Here is a 23367-nt window from a genome sequence, read left to right on the forward strand (position 1 = left end):
ATAGGGAAAGCGAGCACAGCTGAACAGTTAGGAAAACACAGCATCTGGAACCATTTTATGCCTCATCTATCAATCTGCTTTATGGGACTGGAGAATTAACATTTCAAACCACACATCATTGCTTCATGACTGATATATCCCAGAACTGTGGTCATTACTTCACCCCAAAGCAATGCGGATGGACATCTGCAGAGGTCACATTGAAGGATCATGGGTAACTACCTTCCAATGTCTTTCAATTAAAAGTTGCAATAAAATTTTATATGTTATAAAGTTAGCAGAGACTGTAAGAAATATTCCAATATAACCCCACATTTCCACATCTCCAAAGGTCTTTTAAACATCTCAGTAAGCTTATATTTCTCAGTGACAGCAGGGGGGCAAAAAAAACCATGAATACCTTCAGATAAATGCAGCAGTGTTTTTTTAAAGAGTCATTTCAAAGTTAAGAGTTTCTGCACAACTTAAGAGGCTTGGTGTCATACAGTGTAGCTCTTGTATTATTTGATATTTCTACCCCCACCCCCTACCTCCCCAAAATGAAGACACATTGAGGAAGTGTTGTATTAAGAACTATTTGTCATGCTGGAACAGGTTGGCCAAGCTATAGGAAATATATTCAATCTACTGCTTCATCCCCAATCCCAACCCACTATTTCACCAATGTAGCGTTGAAGTTGGAGAAGGGCAGGATCTACTCTTACAGGTTTTTATGGTTCATTGAAGCTGTAGAGATCTGCACAGTCCTGCATCAGCCACAGGGACTGGAGTTTCCAGAGAAGCAGGGCAGTCTCAACTCGCTCAGCATTGAATTCACCTTCACTGGCACAAGCCACTACTTGCATAACAGCAGCTTAGGCCAATAAAACAAGGTCAAGGTGCTACATAGAATGTTATCTCCCAACGAAAGGTTTGCAGAATGTAAGGGTTTGTCTATACGGTGCCAAAATTGGGTACAGTAGCAGCTGATCCCAGTAGTTCTACCTGATAAAAATCTGGGAGGGAAAATACTTATACTGTACCATAAGGACAGTGAAGTGGAGGCAAACAAAGCACCCACAAATCTGTATACAGTCTTTTTCATACTAGAAAGTACTGATTAAGTCACGGGGCAGTATTCTAACAAGTCCCGTCAGGATTTCCTATTGCGCAACAGAACTTCCCTTTCTCTCCTGCGGTGAGGCCTATGACGATAATGAATGCCATGGTTAAATTTTATGCCACATTTACCCACTGCTCAATTTTTCTTATTGATTCTGTGGGTCATTCTTCAACCTTGTATTGCCTGTTTGTACTTGGGAGGCACCCTGAGAATACTTTGGGTGCTTTTCAACCAAGTTTTACTCAGAGTAGACCCATCAAAATTAATGGACCTAACTTAGCCATATTCATTCATTTCAATGGGTGTACTCTGAGTAAAATGTAGCTGATTACCAACCTTTATGTTAAAGGGAGGCATATGCATCTTAGAAACAAATAAAGTTATGATTTTAGTTTACAGACTGCAGATTAAAGGCTAGCAGAATCAGCTTCAGCTCAACGTATCTCTGTAGAAGACTGACACATTAGTCAAACTTTAAAGATATTTAAAATACTACTGTTTTATGTCTGTGCTGCTCCCATACCTACTGTATTATTATGCGTGTGGTAGTCACAAGACCATTGTATTATGCATGTACAGATCACACATCCTTAACATGTGGCCTTGCTGATTTTTTAAAACCTGTTCAATGCACTGTGTAAATGTCTTGAAGTAGATTAGGTATAATGTACTGTGACTACATAAACAATCTAAATTTGCAAATAAAGAAGAAGGATGGGATGAGGAGCCAAAACAAGAAAATGGGAGGTGGAAGAGGGGATTCACTAGTTAGTTTTCTCAACTGTTAAGACAGCAAGTGATTATACCACTTAGAAAAACATGGAATCTTTCGGTAAGGCAAGAAATATCTGAAATATTGTTTTTTCCCTTTTATTGTATCACGTACATATGGGAAGCAAAGCCGTTCAATCTTTCTGAGTTGTAACCAGGTAAGTGAGATTAGACACACTGATTAAGTTAGTCAAAGCTACTGATTTCAATGAGACTATTCTGCATGTGACATAGGCCGCAATCCTAAACCCAGTGATTTTTTCCTGGGGACACTCAAGGGTACGCAGTACCTGCACCTTTTTTCTGGAAGAAAAGCACTGGTTTAAAATGTGGCACTTAGTGTAACAACTTCATGGTAAGTACTGGCACCTCCCCCCCCCAAAAAAACCCCCGCTGATTGCCTAAACCCCACTGGTTTCAGTAGGACTTCTGAGTAGACATGATTCAGAGTTTGCTGCTAGTTGGCTACAACGCTTTGATTGTAGAAGCACTGCCATGAGTGCATTCATTTAATATTGTTGTACACCAACCCCAATCTCTGAGCAGTGTGAGATTCCAGGGGCTTATCCAGGGTTCATGTTTCCTTCAGGAAAAAGGCATAGTGGAGACTGTGGTGTCTTTTAAAATACATGGTATATTTACACATATATACAATTGGAGCCTATAATGGAGGGGTTCACAGCATTAGCATCCCAACAGGGACTTGTTTCTCTCATAGCTGCAGCCTTGGATTCAAACAGAGATCAAACATTACTCTGACTCTTTCTCCAGCTTGCTGCTTTACTTCTAGGTCACATCACTGCAACTCTCAGCTCCAAAATCTGGCTTCCTTCTTCTAACTAACCACAAGCTGGGGTCCCACCCATTTGCTGTCTCACATAGAGCGGCTTTCCTTTGTTTCTTTTAATGGCCCATCACCCAGTATATCACCTTAACACAGGAAGCTAGCCTGGGTTATATTTTAACACTTGCTGGATCTTGCATACAGCCTACTTTCTCTACCCCAAACTCAAAACAATATACATATCCCCCCTCATCTAATTTGTTTGTGACACCTCAGACTCCTTACATTAAGACAAGAATGAGGTGACTGAAAGTAGATTTTGATGGTGGGGTACCATGAGAATCAGGACCAAGTTAGGCAAGCTCAATGAAAATAGATTTCTCTATAATATCTTATTCTGATGGGTAGTTGTAATCTTTCCTTAAGATATATTTAAGGTAGGCTACAATATTGCCAGGTAGAGTCTAGTTCACAGTAGAACAACTACAAATACAAATGTCCATATACAGTGGTACCTCGCAAGACGAATGCCTCGCAAGACAAAAAACTCGCTAGACGAAAGGTTTTTCCGTTTTCGATTTGCCTCGCAAGACGAAATTTCCCTATGGGCTTGCTTCGCAAGACGAAAACGTCTCGCGGCTTTGTTTCCTTTGTCTAAAAACAAAGACATGTTTTGTTTATAAAGTTAATTTATTTTCCCTTCAATTTTTGAACTGCTCTTTACAGTATGTGTGACTTTAAAGAGCAGTTAATAAACTGTTGTTGTACCAAATTTGGCTTTGTTTCGACTTTTTTTGACCATAGGAACGCATTAATTGATTTTCAATGCATTCCTATGGGATTTCATGCTTCGCAAGACGAAAAATTCGCTAGACGACAAAAATTGCGGAACGAATTAATTTCGTCTTGCGGGGCACCACTGTATTTGCATATATAAACATGCAGCAAATGGTGTGGACCTCTTGTAGAAAATCTATTTTTCTCTCATGATTATGGAGAAATGGTGGGAAACGTTCACGAAACCCAATCCATGTCATTAGTCCTTATAATTTCATTCATTATTGGGCCCCACACTGTTAAAAATACAATTCCATTTTGGAACGTCGTGCCTGTGCAATATACTGTGTAATTAAGGTCATCCAACATGTTTGCTAGAACTGTGATATTTTGAAAGCAAACCAACTGTAAAATAGGGATTTCTGGAATCACATAGCACTCACCCTGAGTGACATCTTTGTATCATGTACACTGTCAGGGTGAGAGACCACAAAAGCTTAAAAGGAATGAATTACTTCCTTTTAGAGACCAGTTGGTAAAGTATTGGTATTGCTCCTGGGAAATTTTGATCTAATCTCATTTCAGACAATGACTCATTTAGATAAATCACTTTCAACCTCAGTTCCTTAATTTGGGTGGGGATTTGTAACATTAGCCAACCTCACCAAAGTGGGTTTTTTTTCTCAGGGCAAGCAATAAAATAATGTAACACTCTTCATAGTAGAATCCTAGGCATGATTACTCAGGAGTAAGTTCCAACATGTCCAAAGGAATTTAAGGTTGCAATCCTGTGTACACTTATCTGAGAGTAATCTCCACAGACACAACAGGACTTCTGAGAAAACATGCAGACAACTGCAGCCTTAGATTGTAGTGTGCATGTACAGGATCACACCCTTATCCTATTAAAAATATAAATACTTCCTGATAATTAGCATTTAACTAGAGCTCAACTCAATAGCCATACAGTTCCTACGCAATCAGATCCCGTGCCTCGTTCTAAAATACCCTCATTCCATTCAATTTATCACCTGACCTGTATTTATTAAGAATATCCCACTGAAATCTAGAGGATGTAGAAATGAACTAAGAACACCAAACCCACCCCAATAATCTGCTTTTAAAATCTGACCAAACTCTAAAAGAAAATGTTTTTTTTAAAATAATAAGAACAAATTGTCTGTTTAATAAAAGGCAGAGTAAAAAATATGTGTGGGTTACATAGGGTTGCCACAGGTCCCCACCATAATGCCAATGATTCCCATCAGCTGCCTGAAAGAGAACGCTTTTCACAACTTGGAAGTACAGTGAAAGTAAGAACTTCACCTGCTGAATTCTGCTTGTCGGTGCCAGTGTGGTGATGTAGTGGTTACAGACAAGGTCTGGTTAGAAGACTAAGGATTGAAGCAACCCAGGTGTGATCCCAAATTCAGCCACAAAGCCACTGTATCGCGAGAATGAAACGAGGGAGAGAAGGGGGAACCATTTGGGAAGCCTCGACCTCCTTGGAGGAAAGTCGGGATGAAAATGATTTTTTGATTTTTGTTTTTTATGCACGCTCAGGAACTTGCTACAGGGAAAACACCCGCCAACTTTCATATCAGTTGTGCTGCCATTAATTCCTCCCCAAAACGAGTACCGCGCAGGACTGCAGTTCATTTAATCCTCCAGAACGCTGCGATGTCCTGACAAGTAAGCAAGGACAAGAAGGGGCTCCGCATGGGAGCCAGTCCCATGATGCTTAGGACTCAATAAATATATTTGGGATTGTGCTGCCTTTGCATCCGAAGAGACAGTCCTGTATAGGGAAGCCTTTTAACGCGTAATGTTTATATATTACACACACACACACACACACACACACACACACACACACACTTTGCAAAGCCGCCCAGAGTGGCTGGGGGCGACCCAGTCAGATGGGCCCCGGGTACCAATAATAAAATCATCATTATTATTATTAGCCTGGGCTCTTGACTTCCTGCCTCAAGAATGCGCGTCCCCACCCCGCAGCGCGAGCAGGGGAAGTCCTAGTAACCACTCCCGTTCGCCGTTGCCACAGCGGCAGCTCTTCCCCCTTCCGTCTCGAGCGGAACCTTTGCGACGAGGCTCCGGGGCAGAAGCGGAGGGAATTCGCAGGCGGCCCTGGCGCAGGCGGGGAAAGAGGCGAGGCCTACGAGGCACTGGCGGCTGTTGCTGCTTCTGTTGGTGCCGCTGGAAGCCGCTTCCTTTCTCGTCGCTGGCTGGCTGGCTGGCCGGTCGGGGTGAGTGTCCCTCGTGCTGCAAGCCCAATCCCCTTTGGGGGCACCGCGCCCTGCTCCTCCTTTGTCCCGGCGCCGAGGAGGAGGAGGAGGAGGCGCTGCAAGGGGAAAGGAAGCGGGGCGGGAAGGTCACCGCGAGGGAGCCCGGCGGCGGTGGCCGCTCCTTTCGCTTTCGTATTCCTTCACGGGCTCGTCTGGACCATGTAAAGCGTCTTCCTGTGCAACCTCTTTCGAGAGGCCTCAAACCCTGGGTGACTTGGGGGGGGCGGGGAAGGCGAGTCTCTAGGAAACTCAGCCAGGTGGGCTGGGTATCAATAATAAATTATTATGATTATTAATATATTGTGTCCTCCCCCCTTGCCTTCCCTTTTGTGCGCTTGCCAGGCTCAAAGCCCACCCACCCCGCTTTAAGGCCAGTCTCTCTCCTCCCGCTGACCCAAGGTCACCCCAGGCATTGGTTTCTCCATTTCCTCCCTCCGCATCCCTCCACAAAAGCTGCCTGTGCGGGTGTCGTTAATACCGCTCAGAGCACTTGGCATCTATGCATTGCTTTGCAAGCAGCCTTCCCCAGCCTGGTGCCCTCCAGAAAGTTTGGGCTACAACTCCTACCCTCCCTGACCATTGGCCATGCAGGCTGGAGGGGGGGGGGGTAAGGCGTCCCTGCTGGTAAACGGGCTCCAAGCTTTTATGGGGATTTATATACGGATAGCAACACCTTAAACTGGGCCCGGTAGCCAAATTGGCAACCAGTGCAGGTTTCTGAAGAGAGGTGTTGTATGCATGCATGCATGGTCTCATTCCTTTCAGCAATCCTGCTGCAGCATTTTGCAGTCATAGAAGCTTCTGGTCCAAGCACGAGGGACGTCCCGTATAGAGTGCATTGCAGTAATCCAGGCTTGAAGTAGCTAATACAAGAACTACTGTGGTGGTAGCTTACCAGTTGCAGCTAGTAAAAGGTCTTCTAGCCACCAAGGGCTCATTCACACTTCTGCTTGTTCTCTGCTTTCTAGGCACAGGTTCAAGTTGTTTTGCCTTTGCCATGCTGCTTCCTCCCTGTGGAACATGCTGCCAATGGAAATTCAGTGGGCGCCTTTTGTAACAACTTTTAAACGCCTGCTGAAAACTTTTCTGTCAGGCCTATGCAGGCAATTAAGAGTACATCCCCCATAATTGTCTACTGAAGTTTGTTTTTAATTATTTTCCTTTTTTATTATTTTACTGTATGGTTTAACATTTTTATATTGTTGTAAACCACTGTGATATTTCTATGATACAATGGTATATAATTTTTTTTTTTTTTTTTTTTTTTTTTTTTTTTACAAATAGCACTCCCTGCCTTGCTTCTCTGAGTTTCCAAATAGTTGTCCAAGGCTGCAGTCCTAACTCCCATTTACCTGGAATAAGTCCCATGGAATTCAGCGGGACTTCTGAGTAGATATGGTTAGAATTGTGCTACAAATGTTGTAACGTGCTGTTCATCATATTAATGCTTCTCACTGAAGTTGGAGCTATCACAACACAGGTTAATAGTACTGTGGTCCTGGTTCTTTTAATTCAGCTTTTTAAAGAAACTCAGAAAGCAAGTAGAGAATGTCATACAATGCCTATGCACTTGGCACATCTTAGCTAAGTAGCCTGGCAGCATAGGACGCTGGTGATATGTGAGGTCTGTCACATTCTTGATGAATCCAATTTTTGCGACTCTGAGCAGGCAACAAGAATTGTGACTACAATGCACCTGACAGGCCACAACTTATTAATATTATCCTGTATATGGCTTGAGGGCTTCAGCTTTTGGCTGTATGTGGCATACTAGCTATGGATACTTGACCACTACCTGGCAGATAAATAGTACCTCTTGTAGTCTACTGGCCTTACATTTGATTTGTATTTGCTTCTATGTAAATGTTCCTATTTAAGAAAAGAGAAGACTTAAGAGTGGCAAACTTAAATGTAACTCTTTAAGTCAAGATATAATATTGAGTGATGTAATTGGCTCAACTTTAATGAAACTAAAGTATTCTCCTTTTCACTGAAGAGCTAGGAGAGGCAATTAGCTGTTTGTTGACATTCCCATTATGTTATGGACAAACATTTAGAGCTAAGTTAACTCAGTTGTTTTGAATGTAAGACGAAACACTGAGATAATGTTATTTTCCTTCTGTCTTCTCAAATATCCTTGTTGTGGGCTTTGGTGCTCTTGGGGGGGGGACATTTTCCACTGAAAAAGCTATTTTTAGTACCAGAAGTTCTGCTTATAGTAAATTAAGCACTGTTGAAAGGGGGGAAATGACGCATGTTATGAGAAAAAGATAAAAAGGTTGTGTTTAGTTGACACAAAATCTCAGTTTGAATTAAGATTAGGAAATATGTTTGGGCATCAGGATTCAGTCTCTGTATGGAATTGCTTTGCATTAGTTCAGAATGCAAAATTATCAGTCTTGTTGCTTGCAGGGAGGGAAGGGGGACCATAGAGCAGGGTATGAAGTAAAGTGACAATAGATGAATAATTCTGATCAATAAGTACTTGTAAGAAATGCAGGCATAATATATCCACAGGGCAAATAATCAATTTGACCCAAATACCAAGTTGATTGCCGTGTGCCTCTCTCCACTTATCCTCTTCTGTTGCAGTAGTCTCTAGGTTGGCCTATGGCTTGAAGCCATTGAATTTGATGTGTTTTAATTGCAATCATTAGTTGGAGCATAAGCTGTATGGAAGCAGAGTGGAAAGTGAGAACAATGGCTCTTAATAGGTGCCTTCTTTGTTTTTCTTGGTCTTCAGCTCCTTCCATGTATGTGAGATTTGGTTGGAACTCCATCCACGTTGTATGACTTTTTTGTACTGCTTCTGTCCCATCAGTGGTGTAGTACATTTTTGTATCAATATCATATATGAAGGTAATGCATTCTCATGTTTTATCTGGAGGATCCATTCTAAGGGCAATGCCCACAGGTCCCCAAAATTATGTAGTTCTGGGGCCATGTATCAGATCTGGCTCCTGATACACAACCACTGATGCACGAGTCCTTTTGGACCCAGAAAAGAGTAGAACAATGGGCGTAGCAGGCTTATGCACGCTCGGCCAAGACATGCAGGGGCCAGGAATGGAATCCTCATGCAAATTAGTTGCCACCTCTATTTGTAAAGGCAGTAGTAGAAAGCAGCATTTTCACAGTGCAAGGCCTAGGAATTCAGGTGATGTTTGCAGTTTGCAATTCCCTCTAGTATCCAGAACTTAGCAGCTGTAATTCTTGCTTGGTGCGTCTAAGACTGAGGACATTCTGCAGGCTTCATTCTGCAGGTACCTCGTTTTGAGTCTGCCGCATCGAGTGTCCCATTTTGTTGAACATCTGCAGCAAACCCGGAAGTACCGGAACGGGTTACTTCCGGGTTTGCTGCATGCGCAGAAGCGCAAACCGTTCCGTGCGCATGCGCAGAGCGGCTCTTTGCCGTGTGTCCTTTTCATCTAGTGTCTGGGGCTCCAGAACGGATCCTGGTCGCAAAACAAGGTACGACTTTAGTGGTATAGACTGTTTTTAAATATTGTTTATCTTAAGTTGGGAACAGTGCTTCAGATGACTGCAGTTCATTGATAGCAGGTAGGAGTAAAGACACATGAGCTGGACATGTCAATAGTCTTGCCACTCTGCCAGTTAAACACAATATGAAGACACCCTTTTATAAGAACTTTCTCTTTCTTTTGTTGTAGGTGAAACAAGCAAAATGGTACATGCAGAGGCCTTCTCTCGTCCTCTTAGTCGGAATGAAGTTGTAGGTTTAATTTTCCGATTGACAATATTTGGTGCTGTGACCTATTTTACTATTAAGTGGATGGTAGATGCAATTGATCCAACAAGGAAGCAAAAAGTAGAAGCTCAGAAACAGGTAGGAGCATATAATAAAATATTTCTTCCTAAATATCAATTATTCAGAATGTACATTTTGGAACATAAAAGCTTATAAATGGGAAGGCCAGGTGCTCAAGGAGGTTTTCCAAATAAGATTATTATTGTTGTCATTAATGGCTGCTAATATTTAGACTGGGAGTGAGGAACTGAATCTGGCCAATGGTGGGCCATTTTTAGGGGAGGTACGAACTAGTCAATCATCTGATGTCACTGGTGTTAGGTGACCAATTTTCCTATGTGCTGTAGTGAATTAAGCCACGCTGGAAAGGAAAATCCAAGCCCAAACAAACAGGGCTTTAAAGTGACTGCCAGTGTTACGCTCCAGTTCTTGCTAGATCTCACAAAGCTTGAAGTCAGCACCTGTCAGCTGAGAGGTTTGGAGCCTGGACCTACTCTCACCTGTCACATCCCCGGCCTAGGATTTTTTAAAGGAAGAGGGTAAGCAGTAAGGCACTTGCCTGCTTTCCAGCTTGACTTTCATGGGGCATTTCCTCAAATTTGCCCTTAGCAAGTGGTGGCAAAGCATTCAGCTCCCCTCCCCTTTACCAGGACAGTCAAGCCCCTTTTTGCTATGCCCGCTGCTCAGCATGGTCTGAGACGCAAGAGCACATTTGATTTGCTTCCCCCCTTCAAGCTTCTGGAAAGTACTTGCTACATTTTTTGGATTTGCATCACTAAAGACGGAAGAAGGAAGGAAAAGCAGAAGCCAATTTTACACACACACAGTGCCTTTGCTAGAAGCCTGATGTGCTTTCCCATGAATCGCTTCCCTCGTTTTCTGATCCACACAAAAAAAATCACAAACCTGCATACACACACCATCTAACTGATAAAAAATCAGCTGAGGAGCAGGAAGAGGTGTGTGCACATTCACCTGTAAGTGTGAAGTGGCTTCACCCACCAAGGACGTGTGGCCAACGGCCAACTAGCCATGAGTGAGTGAAGCCCTAGGGCTGTAAATGGTCCTCGGCTCCTGGGCTAGTTAGAAATATAGGAAGAGGAGTCAGACCTTTGATCCATCTATCTTAGCATTGTGTGCTGACTGGCAGTGTCCTTTCATACAGGAGTCTTCCCAGTCCTACCTGGAGATACCAGGGATTGAACCCAGGACATTCTTCACACAAAGCCCTTGCTCTGCCACTGTGCTATATCCCTTCCCCAAGTGTTGATTTACGTCTGCCCTGCATCAGTTGGTCTTCTTACGTGGGTGTTGCATTGTTCCTTTTTTGAAACCACAGGTGTGTTTTTTTTTGCTGAGGAAATATTATTTCCCCCAATAGTGTATGTTGCTGTCTTAATTCCTGCATGAAAGTCAGCTGAGATTTTTGTCACAGCATCTCCCTCGAATATTGTTCGTAAACAGGGCAAAGGAAATTTGCATCAAAGCTGTTCCTCCCCTTCCCCCCCTCCTGCCCCAATCTGTTATGTTTTGATAGGATGTTGTGCTGCTGCCTTACTCTAACAGTAGTAAAATGCAGTTGGGGCTTGCCTTCATTTATCACAGAGGAAGACCCTGAGACAGTGGCCTTGTTCTGTTTACTTAACCTGTTGAACAATTATCAAATACAGAGGAGTCACATTTTAACTAAAAGGGGTGGTGGTGAAGTCACGCTACATTCAAACAGGTGAAAAATTTGACAGTTCTGTGTAAAGATCTTCAAATTTCAATTCTTTGGCTGTCCATGTTTTCAAGTAACAACACACCTCCAAATTATTAACTTTAAAAAGTGAACAGTGTAATGTTACTGAATGTTAACTTATTTTTTAAATAAACTCTTTATAGGCAGAAAAGTTAATGAAGCAAATAGGCGTGAAAAATGTGAAGCTTACGGAGTATGAAATGAGCATTGCTGCACATCTTGTAGACCCTCTTAGCATGCACGTAAGCATCTCTCTTTCTCACTTTTTCTTATTCATTTAGAAAAATGGTGCTTCGGGGAGACAGTAAAGTGTAATATTTGGGATAAAACTTCGTAAAATGCAGCTGCTGTTACTCATGCAGGGATTACACGCTAATAAATTAAGAGTCTTCCTAACTTAGGAAACTTCCAAGTGCGCCTGACTATTTTCTAGCAGGAAATCATCTTCTATATTTTCCAGAACAGGAAGTGGGCCAGGAGACTTTACTTCAGGGCCAACTATAATCTGCTTTGCATATCACAAAACTAATTATAATTGCAGTCAGATCTGTACAATACAGATAATGTGATCCTATTCATGTTTACTCAGAAGTAAGCCACACTTAATTCAATGAGATGATTTAGGATTGCATCTTAAATTGACTTAAAACATGATAATCAAAAAAGTAATACCACAAATCTTACTGTGGCTCCACTCTTATCTGCTATATCTGAATACACACAATTATAGATAGCCATAAACTTCTTTAGCTGAGAATGTGACTGTTTTCTTACTTGATGATGACTCTTTAATATTGTATTTGTGCCTCAGGTAACATGGAATGACATTGCAGGTTTAGATGAAGTTATTACAGACCTGAAGGACACAGTAATTTTGCCAATCAGGAAGAAACATCTGTTTCAGAACTCCAGACTCTTACAGCCACCGAAAGGTAGGTATGGAGAGGTCATAGAGGATGTTTTCTTGAAACTGGCCATGCTAGATTTCAGCTGCATTCAGACACTTATATCTCATCTTAATAAACGGAGACATGAACAAGCCTTTTCAAGCACACAGAGCCCATTTTCAGAGCAAGTGAGAAAATGAATCGGGAAGTCTTCTCTTGACTACAATTTTCTTTCTTCCGAACCAGGAATCTGGTTAATAGCTTTGGCATGAGCCATGATTACCAAGCCATTATTATGATTAACACTTACACTGATTGTACATATACATTGTACTGATTGTACATTGGATCTAGTAATCCAATAGACATACAAAAGGAAAAAGAAGAGGAAGAGAAGAGGAAAGCAAGCAGTAGAGTAGCCGCTCTTTCACTGGCCGGTGGAGTGATTGTCCTGCCCCTTGCCATCTTATTCTTCCGGAGAGGCAGGGGCTAAGATTTCAAATATTCAATTAGTAGTAATCAAAAGGTTTAAAAGATGTTTCCTTAACAAAAAGCAAGAGCCCTTTATGTCGAGAGTTGCAGAACCTGTATTTCTCCAGGTGTTGCTAGACTACATTTCCCATCACCCCATGCTGGCTTGGGCTGATGAGAGTTCCAGTGTAGCAATATCTGGAGAGTCGCAGGATCCTCTATTACTCTATGTGAACAGAAGAATGCAGATTGAAACGTTACGACCATTTCCTATGAATATTGGTGAAACTAAGGCACAAGGCTGTGAGAGCAACTTCCGGTAAACTCGGTGGAATTTATTTCCAAATACACCTTTCAATGCTAAGCTGTATGGAACCAGTACTCTTTAACTTTCAGCTGAACAGATCTTAGTGACAGTTTATGCCTCTGGTGCTCTCTTTTTCTTCCATTGAGATCACTTTTGTTTTTAACACAAAGATTGTAGCCTGAACAAAGTAACATGTTCAGGATTCATTGGGTATGGGAGCCATATATGAATGGCGGTGCAAATCTTGAGTATCCAAAGGCACTTAGGAGCAATCTTATTAATAGCAAATGTGACTCCATTGGTGTTCATGCTGTGTCTGTCAAACGAAGCGGCAATAAAATGTTAACAATGTGTTGCTTTTTAGGAGTACTTCTCTACGGCCCTCCAGGCTGTGGTAAAACCTTGATTGCCAAAGCTACAGCAAAGGAAGCAGGTTGCCGATTTATTAATCTTCAACCCTCAACACTGACAGACAAATGGTATGGGGAGTCTCAGAAGCTGGCTGCAGCTGTTTTTTCTCTTGCTATGAAGCTTCAACCTTCCATCATCTTTATTGATGAAATAGGTAAAATACGTACTTTCTGTATGTAGTCATAGGAAAATATAATTGCATTGAAGTTTTAAAAATGAAATGAATCTCATCAAGTATGTATTCCTTATTTGGCAAAATATCAGTGTTAAGAAGGCAGTCACTCTGAAAATAAGGAAATGCTTGATAGCACAGGTTTAACTTGGTTGTAGCCAAAGATCTATATTGCTAATGCCAAATATATGTGTACTCAATATCTGGTGTTTACTACAGGAAGAAATGAAAAATGCTTTCATTTGGATGTAGATATTGATGATGTAACAAAGTTATCTCACCCACTTCAACCTTCATTTACATTCACTATGAAACTCCAAATTTCAAAAGTAATGTACAAATTAAACCTCTTTAAATTTTTGCATATTTTAATTGTTTAGCTCTTAATTTATTATTTACATATTGTCAATTTGGCTATTCCAGGAGCTGAACAGTTAAAATATGGTGGGGAAAAATTAAAGTAACATTTGCCTAATGTTGTGCTTAGGTGTGAATATTATATGTTGTATGCCACTTAATTCTTACAAGAGTGAGGCAGGAGGCATACTAGAGGGGGGAGAATTCTGGACCAAGCATATACAGTTTATTTGCCCAGAAGAAAGCAACAACAGTTTGTGTTAATCGGTTTAGCAGTTCTGTACATTTGCATACTTCATTCTTTGTTGAACTTGCACTTTTTCATTCACTTTTTAAAATAGTAGTTGTGTGTTGGCAGATGAATGTATTGTTTAGGGGAAATGGTTGGTGGTGATGCTACTTAGTAGATATGACAGATTCTTCTTTTTTATGATGGCACATCCAGTTCTCTGAGAGACTAATCCTTTTCATCTAGCAAAATGAACAGCATTAGGTGAGGCTTGTATTGCAGGATCTGAACAAAATCCACTTAGTTCAACATTCCTTGCAGTCTTCTCTCCATTCTTCCCATATCACAATCAGAAGTAGTTTACTCTATGGCAAGAGAGGAAATATTGGCTTTTTGCTTGCGAAACACCAGCCAAGACGCCCACCTTAAGTATATAGAACTAGTTGTATGGTTTCTGGGAATCTTCTAGTGTTATGTAGTTGGTGCATGTTTCTTCAATAATATTCAATACAATAGGGTAATAAGATAAAATAGCCATGAACACAAGCTTTAATTCAAACGCTCTCTTAAAATTCAGATTCCTTTCTACGAAGTCGTTCAAGTTCCGATCATGAAGCCACAGCTATGATGAAAGCCCAGTTCATGAGTCTCTGGGATGGCCTGGACACCGACTATAACTGCCAAGTAAGTAATAATTTTTAAGAGAAAAGGGCAGAAATTTATATGCATAAAAAGGCAGGACAATTTAAATGCTAAAGAGCAAGGAAATGCAAAATTCATCCGTTTCTGCTAACTGCAGCTAAACTAGTATTTTATTTTACCCTTTTGCCGTTCTTTGAGCTCTCTTTTCCTTGAGATCAAGGAATTAACACCAAGGTTCACTTTCCCACGTGGAGGTTTTAAAAGGTTGGACAGGAATGCCCCTCTCAAGGCAGGCTCCTGGGACTTTGGCTTCAGTGTTCTGTAGACGGCCACCGATTTTTCCTGAGATGATTGTCATATTGGGTATCTAATTGGATTCACTCTTACTTGGCTTGGTTGTGTGTGTAAGGAAGCCTTGCCTTATTCAGGAAAAGAGTAGATGACTCTGGCAGTTGAGATCTGTATCTCTGAAGCATCTCAGATTAAGAAACTTGAGGTGGTGATCTCATAACCACAGAATTTTGTGGTTGCCGTCACAGAGATCAGAGAGGGACAAGGCCTCAAGTCAACTTTGCAGGAGGGAAATTGGCATGCAAGTTACAGATAAAGCCTCTCTGTCCAATATAGGCTTACAATAGGAAGCCTCCAAAATTTCAATGAGATCTCATATGCTCAGAGGCTCTGGTGATATCTTTGGCTCCCACTACTAATGACTAGTGTTGTCCTGTTGGCAGGCCAGTACCTCACTTTCTCCTCTGCATAAAGGGGAATTCTTTTGGCATGGTTTGTCTTTTCAACTCTAGAGGGCAGTCTCTCTCTCTCTCTCTCTCTTTCTCTCCCTCTCAGAGGAAATACAGCAATATTTCGAAGCAGGGCTCCTTTACACATTGCATTTTTCTCTGTATAGGGTTGTCTGTGGCACAAATGTGTGTTTGTCTCATTGTGGGTGTTGTACAAAAAGTGATGATTCTTGGAACAGATCTAAGCCAGTGGCATTTGCAGGGCAAGGGTACAAGACTGAGAAAGCAGTATTTGAGGATGAATGTCGAACTAAATGAATTAAAAAGAAACCCCCACTCCACAACAAGTCTCACTATTTATGCTTGGTCAAGTTCATTTAGTTTGGGAAATGGTTGCTGGGAGACACATAACCTAGAATCGTTAAATATTACTTTGCATCAGTTGTAGATGGTGAACATCAGAACTTTCCCCCATTTGATCTGATACTATTTTATATCTCTGAAACCACATGCAATTTTGAAAATGTGACAATTGACTCCAGATACCAGTTTTGTTACTAACAGATAACTTTTGGGGTGGAAGGCTTCTAAGACTATTCCCCAGCAATTTATTGATGGCATCTTTAATCAGACTGTTTCCTCAGGTTTTTGAGACTGACCTATTTTGCTTCATATTGGGCAGTAGAGCTTTTTAAACCAATTACACCAAAGCACTTTAGTACTTGAGGAGAATTGTGGAATATATTATGGAACATACTGCTGCATAAAGTACATTGAGCTGAGCCAAACCTTTCAGAATCTCGATTGTCATGCCAAAATTTGCATCTTCAGCTGTGATGAACTTTTTTTGTCTTTCGAAACAGGAAGTGTATCTCTACTTTTCACCCAAATCCTGGGCACTAATCACTTTTGGTTTTAAATACTCGTGGGAGCTATATATTCCCTGAGCTTGTCTGGCCTGTATTGACTTCTGATTCATCTTGCAACAAAAAACCTTTCTGCTCTTCCTTCGTTTTTTGACTTCTTTTAGGTGATAGTGATGGGAGCTACCAATCGCCCTCAGGATCTTGACTCAGCTATTATGAGAAGAATGCCCACACGATTTCATGTCAATCAACCTGTAAGTCATAGAAGATTCACAGCCGTGAATTGTATGGCCTGACTCCTCAGTTATCTGTTGACCATTACTATTTATTATTTATAGCTACTTTTCTGACCAAAGGATCCCTAAGACAGTATACAATATACTGATAAAAATGTAATACAATCGAGTAGTTAAAAAAAGTTTAAAGTTCCTTTCCCTGGTGTTTATTGTCCCAGCCAGTCCTAGTTCTTCCTTGAAGAGGGAAGGGAACTTTGGGCGCTGCTAATGGGGGGAGAGTAAAAGCCTATTGCTTCAAGGGGTAGTCTTCACTTACTTTTGAAGATTGTGAATACATTACCACTCTGCTGTCCTTCTGTAGGCCCAGTGACACGAATGGGAATTGCACAAACGTGATGCAGTGCCATTACAGCACATCGATTTCTGTTTATCCAAAATCAGTGAGAATGCTGCCACCCTGTTCTTTGTAACAAATGTTTTGTTCTCAATTTCAAGGCACTGAAGCAGAGAGAGGCAATCTTGAAGCTGATTTTGAAGAATGAGAATGTAAGTCGGTTATTTCTTATGCAGCAGAACTTGGAATGGTTTGCATTATTGGAAGGGCTGTAGAATCTGTAATGGCTTCAGCCAGCTATTGCATCCCAGTCATGGTGCTTAATTTTCTCTAATGGATGCCAGTTAAGCTGAAAGGGCACAGCTTTCGCTGTGGATTGTGCCCATAGCCTTTTGTTGTTGCTGCTGTTTGCTAAAGTCCATGTTGGAACAGATAACGTTTCTTAATCCTCCTTCAATCTGAACCGCTGTTAGAACTTGTTAAAATATTTTCAAGGCATTCATAGGCTGCTGCTTGTTTGCTGGTAGGTGGACAGGCGTGTCGATCTCCTTGAAGTTGCTAAGGAAACAGACGGGTTCTCAGGAAGCGACTTGAAGGAAATGTGCCGTGATGCCGCGCTGCTCTGCGTCAGGGAATATGTTAATTCAACATATGAAGACAGGTAACTTTTACTGAAACTACAGAGGTTTTTAATATGATCTCTAATCCGGTGTCTTATCTTTAAAGTGGTTTTTTAAAAACAGAAAGCATAGACTCGTAGCATTGTAGAGTGGGAAGGGGGGGGTGCCAAGGGTCATCTAGGCCAACCCCCTGCAATGCAGAAATCTTTTGCCCAGCTTGGGGCTTGAACCCATGATTCTGAGATTAAGAGCCTCGTGCTCTACCAACTGAGCTATCTCAGGATGTTGTATTGGAGAGTACAACTTCACATTTAGTTAAATGTACACAGAGTACAGGGACACGGCTGGCGCTGTGGGTTAAACCACAGAGCCTAGGACGCGCGACGGGGTGAGCTCAAATCCCCGCGACGGGGTGAGCTCCCGTTGCTCGGTCCCTGCTCCTGCCAACCTAGCAGTTCGAAAGCACGTCAAAGTGCAAGTAGATAAATAGGTACCGCTCTGGCGGGAAGGTAAACGGCATTTCCGTGTGCTGCTCTGGTTCGCCAGAAGCAGCTTAGTCATGCTGGCCACATGACCCGGAAGCTGTACGCCGGCTCCCTCGGCCAATAAAGCGAGATGAGCGCCGCAACCCCAGAGTCAGTCACGACTGGACCTAATGGTCAGGGGTCCCTTTACCTTACACAGAGTACAACAAAAGTGGGAATGACATCCTTCCTATCCCTTCACTTTCCCTGGTGGGATCCGTGTGCATCTGAGGCAGGAACAGTGTGCACATCTCTGCCTATGGGCAGCAGAATATTCACTAATTCCACATTGGACTTTACAGAGAAGTTCAAAGAACAGGAAGTGAGAGTCATTCAAAGCACTCACCTTTTATATATACCGTGTTCTTTGTGTGTTTCCTTACTGACGATTAAACTACCATACTTGTGTTGCACAGCATTTAAATCCTCTTTACGCTTTTTTGGGTTTTTTTTAGTAATGAAGAAGATGAAATTCGACCCGTGCAGCAGAGGGATCTGAACCGGGCAATTGAGAAGATGAGGAAGTCCAAGGATGCGACAAATCAGAGTGTTCTAATGCACGTTAGTTTAGATTAAGGCTAAGGAATGCCCTCACACGGTTTCATTTGGTGACTGTTTTTTGTCATTTAGATAGTGGAAATGAATTGGAAGCAGAAATATCCTTTTAATAAGTGTTGACAGAATTGTTTTTTTTATATGCAGATATCTTAAGTTATTGAAATCTGATAATATTGCAAAATTGGATATGGCCTCTGTAACAGATCATGACATGGGAGAATGTAGTCTAGCTCGAAAACAATGTCTTGCTTCATGGTTTCAGCCTTAAAAGCCTGTTGGTTGGTTCAAGTATGGCACATTGTTTCTTTGGGGAGGAGCAAACTCAGTTCATGTACATATATGTATGAGTGTGTGTATGATATGTGTATATATATATATATATATATCTCCACACTGTTTTTATATATAGACATAATGTGTAGATAACTTGAATATGAAAAGCCTTCTCTCTCTTTTTTTCTTTTCCCTCTTTTCCCTTAAAAAAAACAACTCATTTTCAGGATCAAACCAAGTCAGGGGATTAAAATATTTCAGTAAACATCTGTTTTTTTGTGTAGTACCTTAATATGAAGGAAGAAAACCTGCTTCAGGAAAATAAATTTCTGGAACGCAGATAAATTTGACTTCTTCCATTTAACTTATGGTATCCACTGGTGCCAATCAGTTTAGGTAGAAAAAACACATAATGCCTCGTGAACCTTTTGATTTTATATGAATCCAAACCTTTTTTTTAAATAACTTTTTTTATATGGTCACATGATAACCATTACAGAACATCAGTAACTGCATATTACCAAAATTTATTTTTCTATTTCTGAATTTCTGAACTTCAAAGACCTAGAGGGCTCCTATTGCTGAAGTTCCTTTGTCACTGTAAGACTATATTGTCTCACTTGCTGGTATCTGTAAGTGGTCACAACATTATAACATTAAGTACAATAATCTTAAACATTTGCTTCATTTCTCCCCTACCTTTGCTCAATTGAGAAGCTCTCCACAGGTCTTCTGGTGGATAGAGGGAATGACATAACATTCAGATATTCTTCAGTAATGGTGAGGTGGCATTTCAGCATTAAGAGTAAAAAAAATTTCACCCTTAAAGCTGTTCAATGGTCATATGAATCCACACTAATCAAAGTAGCCAGTTACCCAAAACAGCCACAGCCTTCATAAGCTTTTTTTTTTTTTTTTTAGTAATTGAAATGAGTGTTGAAAAAGATGCGTAAAAAAACTGATGAAGGGAATGATTAATTCTAGACTTCCCTCAACTCATTTTATAACTTGATTATGGTTATTCTTGCAGGTGCTATTTTGGGCACAACACGTTTATATAAAATGCAGAATGTTCCTGCATCTCAGCTCATAGGCTTGCATTTTCTTTCAAGGAAGGAAGTTAGCAAATGGTTTGCGGCTAAATAAAACCAAGTGCAGTGCAGGTTTCAGGTCAAGATCCAGAGGGGCTTGTGGGTGTGGGTTTATAACCTGTGTTTACATCACTTTTTCTCAGTTTTCTTCCCAGAAGGAGCCTGTAAGAAAATCCCCAGATCCGTTTTACTATTTGGGTTAGATTGAATAGGTGTTTGAGGTTTTGCATGAAGCATTCCCTTCTTTAAGGGGAAATATTGCTGCAGTATGTGATTTCTTTTACTCTGTTTGCCTTTCAAAACCTCTTTCATCCGGTCCCAAAATGGTTATTGGGGACGATTTTGTGGAACAATTTCTAGAGGAAAATCCGGATGCTTATTTATGTGCTCCTCTGGATTTCAGCCATTTTTTGTCTGAAATGTTGTTACTTGTTCTTGCAGCTAGTGTCTACCGATATATCTGTGTTACTGAATCCTTTTAAGAGCGGTTTATGTGAGCTGCTTTTGCAAAACTGAATCCTTGGACACTGGAGTGCATAGGTAGAATTATGACAAAAGTACTGCTTTGTACAGTCTGTCACCTGTCAGTTCCTTTTGATAATCATGAGTGTCTATATTTTGAGAGAGTGAATAGCATTTTTCTGTTCATGCCCTTCATTTAATTTTTCTGAATTTCATTAAAAGCACAGAATTCAAAATCAGTATAATTATCTGAGCACCTCATAGGCGTGCTGTTTCTTTCTACCATTTCCTATTGCTTGTGAATAAAAAGGTCACACAAATTGAGCTAAACCTCCAAATAATGAGTTCATATCAGAAAATTTGTGCCTTAAAAAAAAAAAGAATTATGACCATTTCCTGCAAAAATAAGAAGCTGTCTGTGTATTGTTCCTGCTTGCATTCTACCTAATATGTTAATTTACACTTTTGTTAGCTCAGGTGCAAAGCAGCCGCAACCCCAAATAATAGAAGGTGTGCCATTCAACAGGAAGGTTCCCCCCCCCAACAAAGTGAAAGGCTTTCTTGAATCCCTTTTCCAGTTATTTACAATTGCCAATTTTCCTGGACGAAAATCAAATTTCGTTTGCAATTGCTAGGCTCCAAAGGTAGTAGCAGCTCAGGAAACTTGGCAGCGTCACTCTGCATGCACAGAAATACTAAGTGTGCATACAAGTCTCTTTGGATCCTGCTCAGTATTCCTGTGATTTCAAACAATAGAGCCTTTGAAACAGGAAACCTAGCTATATCACTATATGTGATACATTATTTAGAAATTTCAAAGTGTTTGTGTCCTGTGCCCCTCCCCCCCTTCTCCCATAGTGCTTGTTTGCTGGGCATGATTTAGACTGGTTGAGGGCAGTAAACCATACGAAGATTTTAAATTACTAATGCAACATAAATTGGACCATTCTGCCATAATAATTCCCAGAACAATTCTTCGGGCATTTATCCTTCCAAATAATTCTTTTATACTTATATTTCTACCTGCTTTGTCACTGCATGTTCCGCACGTTTATCTCTTGTCTGCTGGTATGTCTAGCTTTCCAGCCAGTGACTTAATTCTTCACTATACATGTAGATTCTGAAGTTGCTATACTAAGTTGTTATTCGCAGCATCCTTCCCTACCCTCTCTCACTACATAGGATCAGGTTAAAGTTTCTGGTTATTTCCTCAAAAAGGAGAGATGCCTCAGTCCAGCAGGTGTCTGCCTGAGTTTTGGGCACTTCTCTCTCTCAGTTAAAAATCAGGCAAATCACATTTTCTCTGGATTGAAGTCTTTACTGTGATAACATTGTTTTATTTTTTTATTGTTCCCTCAAATACCCCAGTAAACCCTAACAATGGTTTTTTGCCTTTTTGCTGAAACAACTGCCTTCACTGCAACCAAGCTATCTCTTCCTTACATTAATTTCAACTTAATTCTCAGCTCGTTTGCTCCACGTTTTTCAAGGCTCAGTCTTAAGCAGTATCCAGTCACTTATTCTGGAGAAATCTTTGTGGAGCTTTTCAGCCCATTTTTGGTTGTTGTTGTTGGCGGTGGTGGAATTGTCAAGTTATGCTGCTTCATGGCTTACCCTACTTCTTGGAACACTGTAGATTGATTCAGCAACCTTTTTTTTTGCACAGTGAAAGAACGTTTGAACACCTTTCCCCTGTACCATGCACTTAACATGTGAGGTTGGGGTTCATTGTGTGCACCTCTTGGAAAAGAGACAGAGAAAAGGTCAGGTGTACATGTCATGTACCATGTAGCTGTACATGGAGCTCCTGCCGTGTATGAGTGTGTGTGTGTGGAGGAGGAGGGAAGGAGTCTATACTTGTTTCTCCAATACACAAAGATGTCTAAAGTGGACCTGCGAACAGTAGTTTTGTGGGTTGCCATTGCTTATCCTTCCTCGTTTTGAAAGCTGAAAAGTTGTCTTTCTTTTCACTATTTTCTCCCATTTGCTTGAGGAAGCTTTGCTTCGGTGAGTTACCATATTTTTCCGTCTATAAGACACCCTCATGTATAAGATTTAAGAAAATGGATACATCCGTGTATAAGACGCCCCCTATTTTTTGACATTTTTTGGGGGGGGGGGACCTAGTCTTATACACAGAAAAATACGGTACTTAACATATAAGCAACGAACAAAGTGCTTTGTCTCTTAAGGCACACCTGCTCCTACCTGAATGCAAAGCAGAGTTCCTCGGGTCTCAGGAGAAAACAATACAGCTACTACCGTTAACCAAGAATTGTTATCTGTACGGTCCCAACCCCCAAATAAAAAAATATATATGTTGTGACAAATGAGACTGGCCTTGGCGCTGCTTAAATGGATGACGAAGCAATAAGATTGATGATGATTGTAGCAAAACATTTGCAACTGCTTTTTTTCTGTGTGCTGCTGCAGCAAAAACATTTTCCACATGGTTTTTAGGATCAAGCAAAAGTACACGTATTAATGGTGAAATGTAAATGAGGGGAAAAGAAATAAAACTCTTATCTGGCCTCCTTTCGAAGTCCAGCTCTGTCTTTGTGTTCCGTTTCATTTCCCAAGAAGATTCTTCCGTTAGTGTGGTATGGGACCCGTCCCCCCCAAGTAAGAGGCAAACTGCACACAAATGTAATGTTCATTTTGTAAAAGAAGCTGTGGGTGGCCTCGGGCGGAGGTGGGGGATAGAGGTCTACCCCTTTCTGTCTGTGTTGCTGTGAGCTCTGCTCCAGATCCCCCTGCTTGAGTTGCTGCTGTTAGTGTGTTCAGGATTACAGTCTTCAGCCTGCATGTTTCCCCTGCCATTGCAAAGGTGTAAAGTTGGTTGAACATAATAAGATTTTGCAGTGCAGCTTTATTCAGTAGTAAGCTTTTCCCTCAGTGACTAGCAAGACTAGAGCGGCATCTGGTTTAACACGGCTCCCT

At 41.2% G+C, this 23367-nt stretch overlaps 1 protein-coding gene across 2 annotated transcripts; it reads left to right on the top strand.

Moving 5' to 3' along the window:
* The first annotated feature begins 1714 nt into the window (after positions 1-1714).
* On the top strand, positions 1715-22974 carry ATAD1 (ATPase family AAA domain containing 1). Of its 2 annotated transcripts, XR_014006987.1 has the most exons (11): positions 5536-5698; positions 9409-9584; positions 11391-11489; positions 12059-12179; positions 13277-13477; positions 14659-14765; positions 16494-16583; positions 17061-17111; positions 17427-17560; positions 18499-22195; positions 22620-22974. XR_014006987.1 is itself a non-coding variant. In XM_081189700.1 (10 exons), exons 1-10 carry the CDS (start codon positions 1922-1924, stop codon positions 18617-18619), a joined length of 1113 nt encoding a protein of 370 aa, XP_081045826.1. In that variant the 5' UTR covers positions 1715-1921; the 3' UTR covers positions 18620-22974. The 2 variants fall into 2 exon arrangements, 1 of the variants encoding a protein (XP_081045826.1); XM_081189700.1 differs by lacking the exon at positions 5536-5698 and adding an exon at positions 1715-1934 and having other exon boundaries at positions 18499-22974.
* Positions 22975-23367: the final 393 nt, after the last annotated feature.

The sequence above is a fragment of the Podarcis bocagei genome (genome assembly GCF_964188305.1).
Source record: "Podarcis bocagei genome assembly, chromosome: 4".
NCBI classification, from domain to species: Eukaryota; Metazoa; Chordata; class Lepidosauria; order Squamata; family Lacertidae; genus Podarcis; species Podarcis bocagei.

What these genes read in the sequence shown, in the direction of transcription:
- ATAD1 (XM_081189700.1), top strand. An exon ending in TAGACCCTCTTAGCATGCAC is followed by an intron (nt 11,490 to 12,058) that starts GTAAGCATCTCT and finishes TTTGTGCCTCAG; the next exon opens with GTAACATGGAATGACATTGC. An exon ending in ACTCTTACAGCCACCGAAAG is followed by an intron (nt 12,180 to 13,276) that starts GTAGGTATGGAG and finishes GTTGCTTTTTAG; the next exon opens with GAGTACTTCTCTACGGCCCT.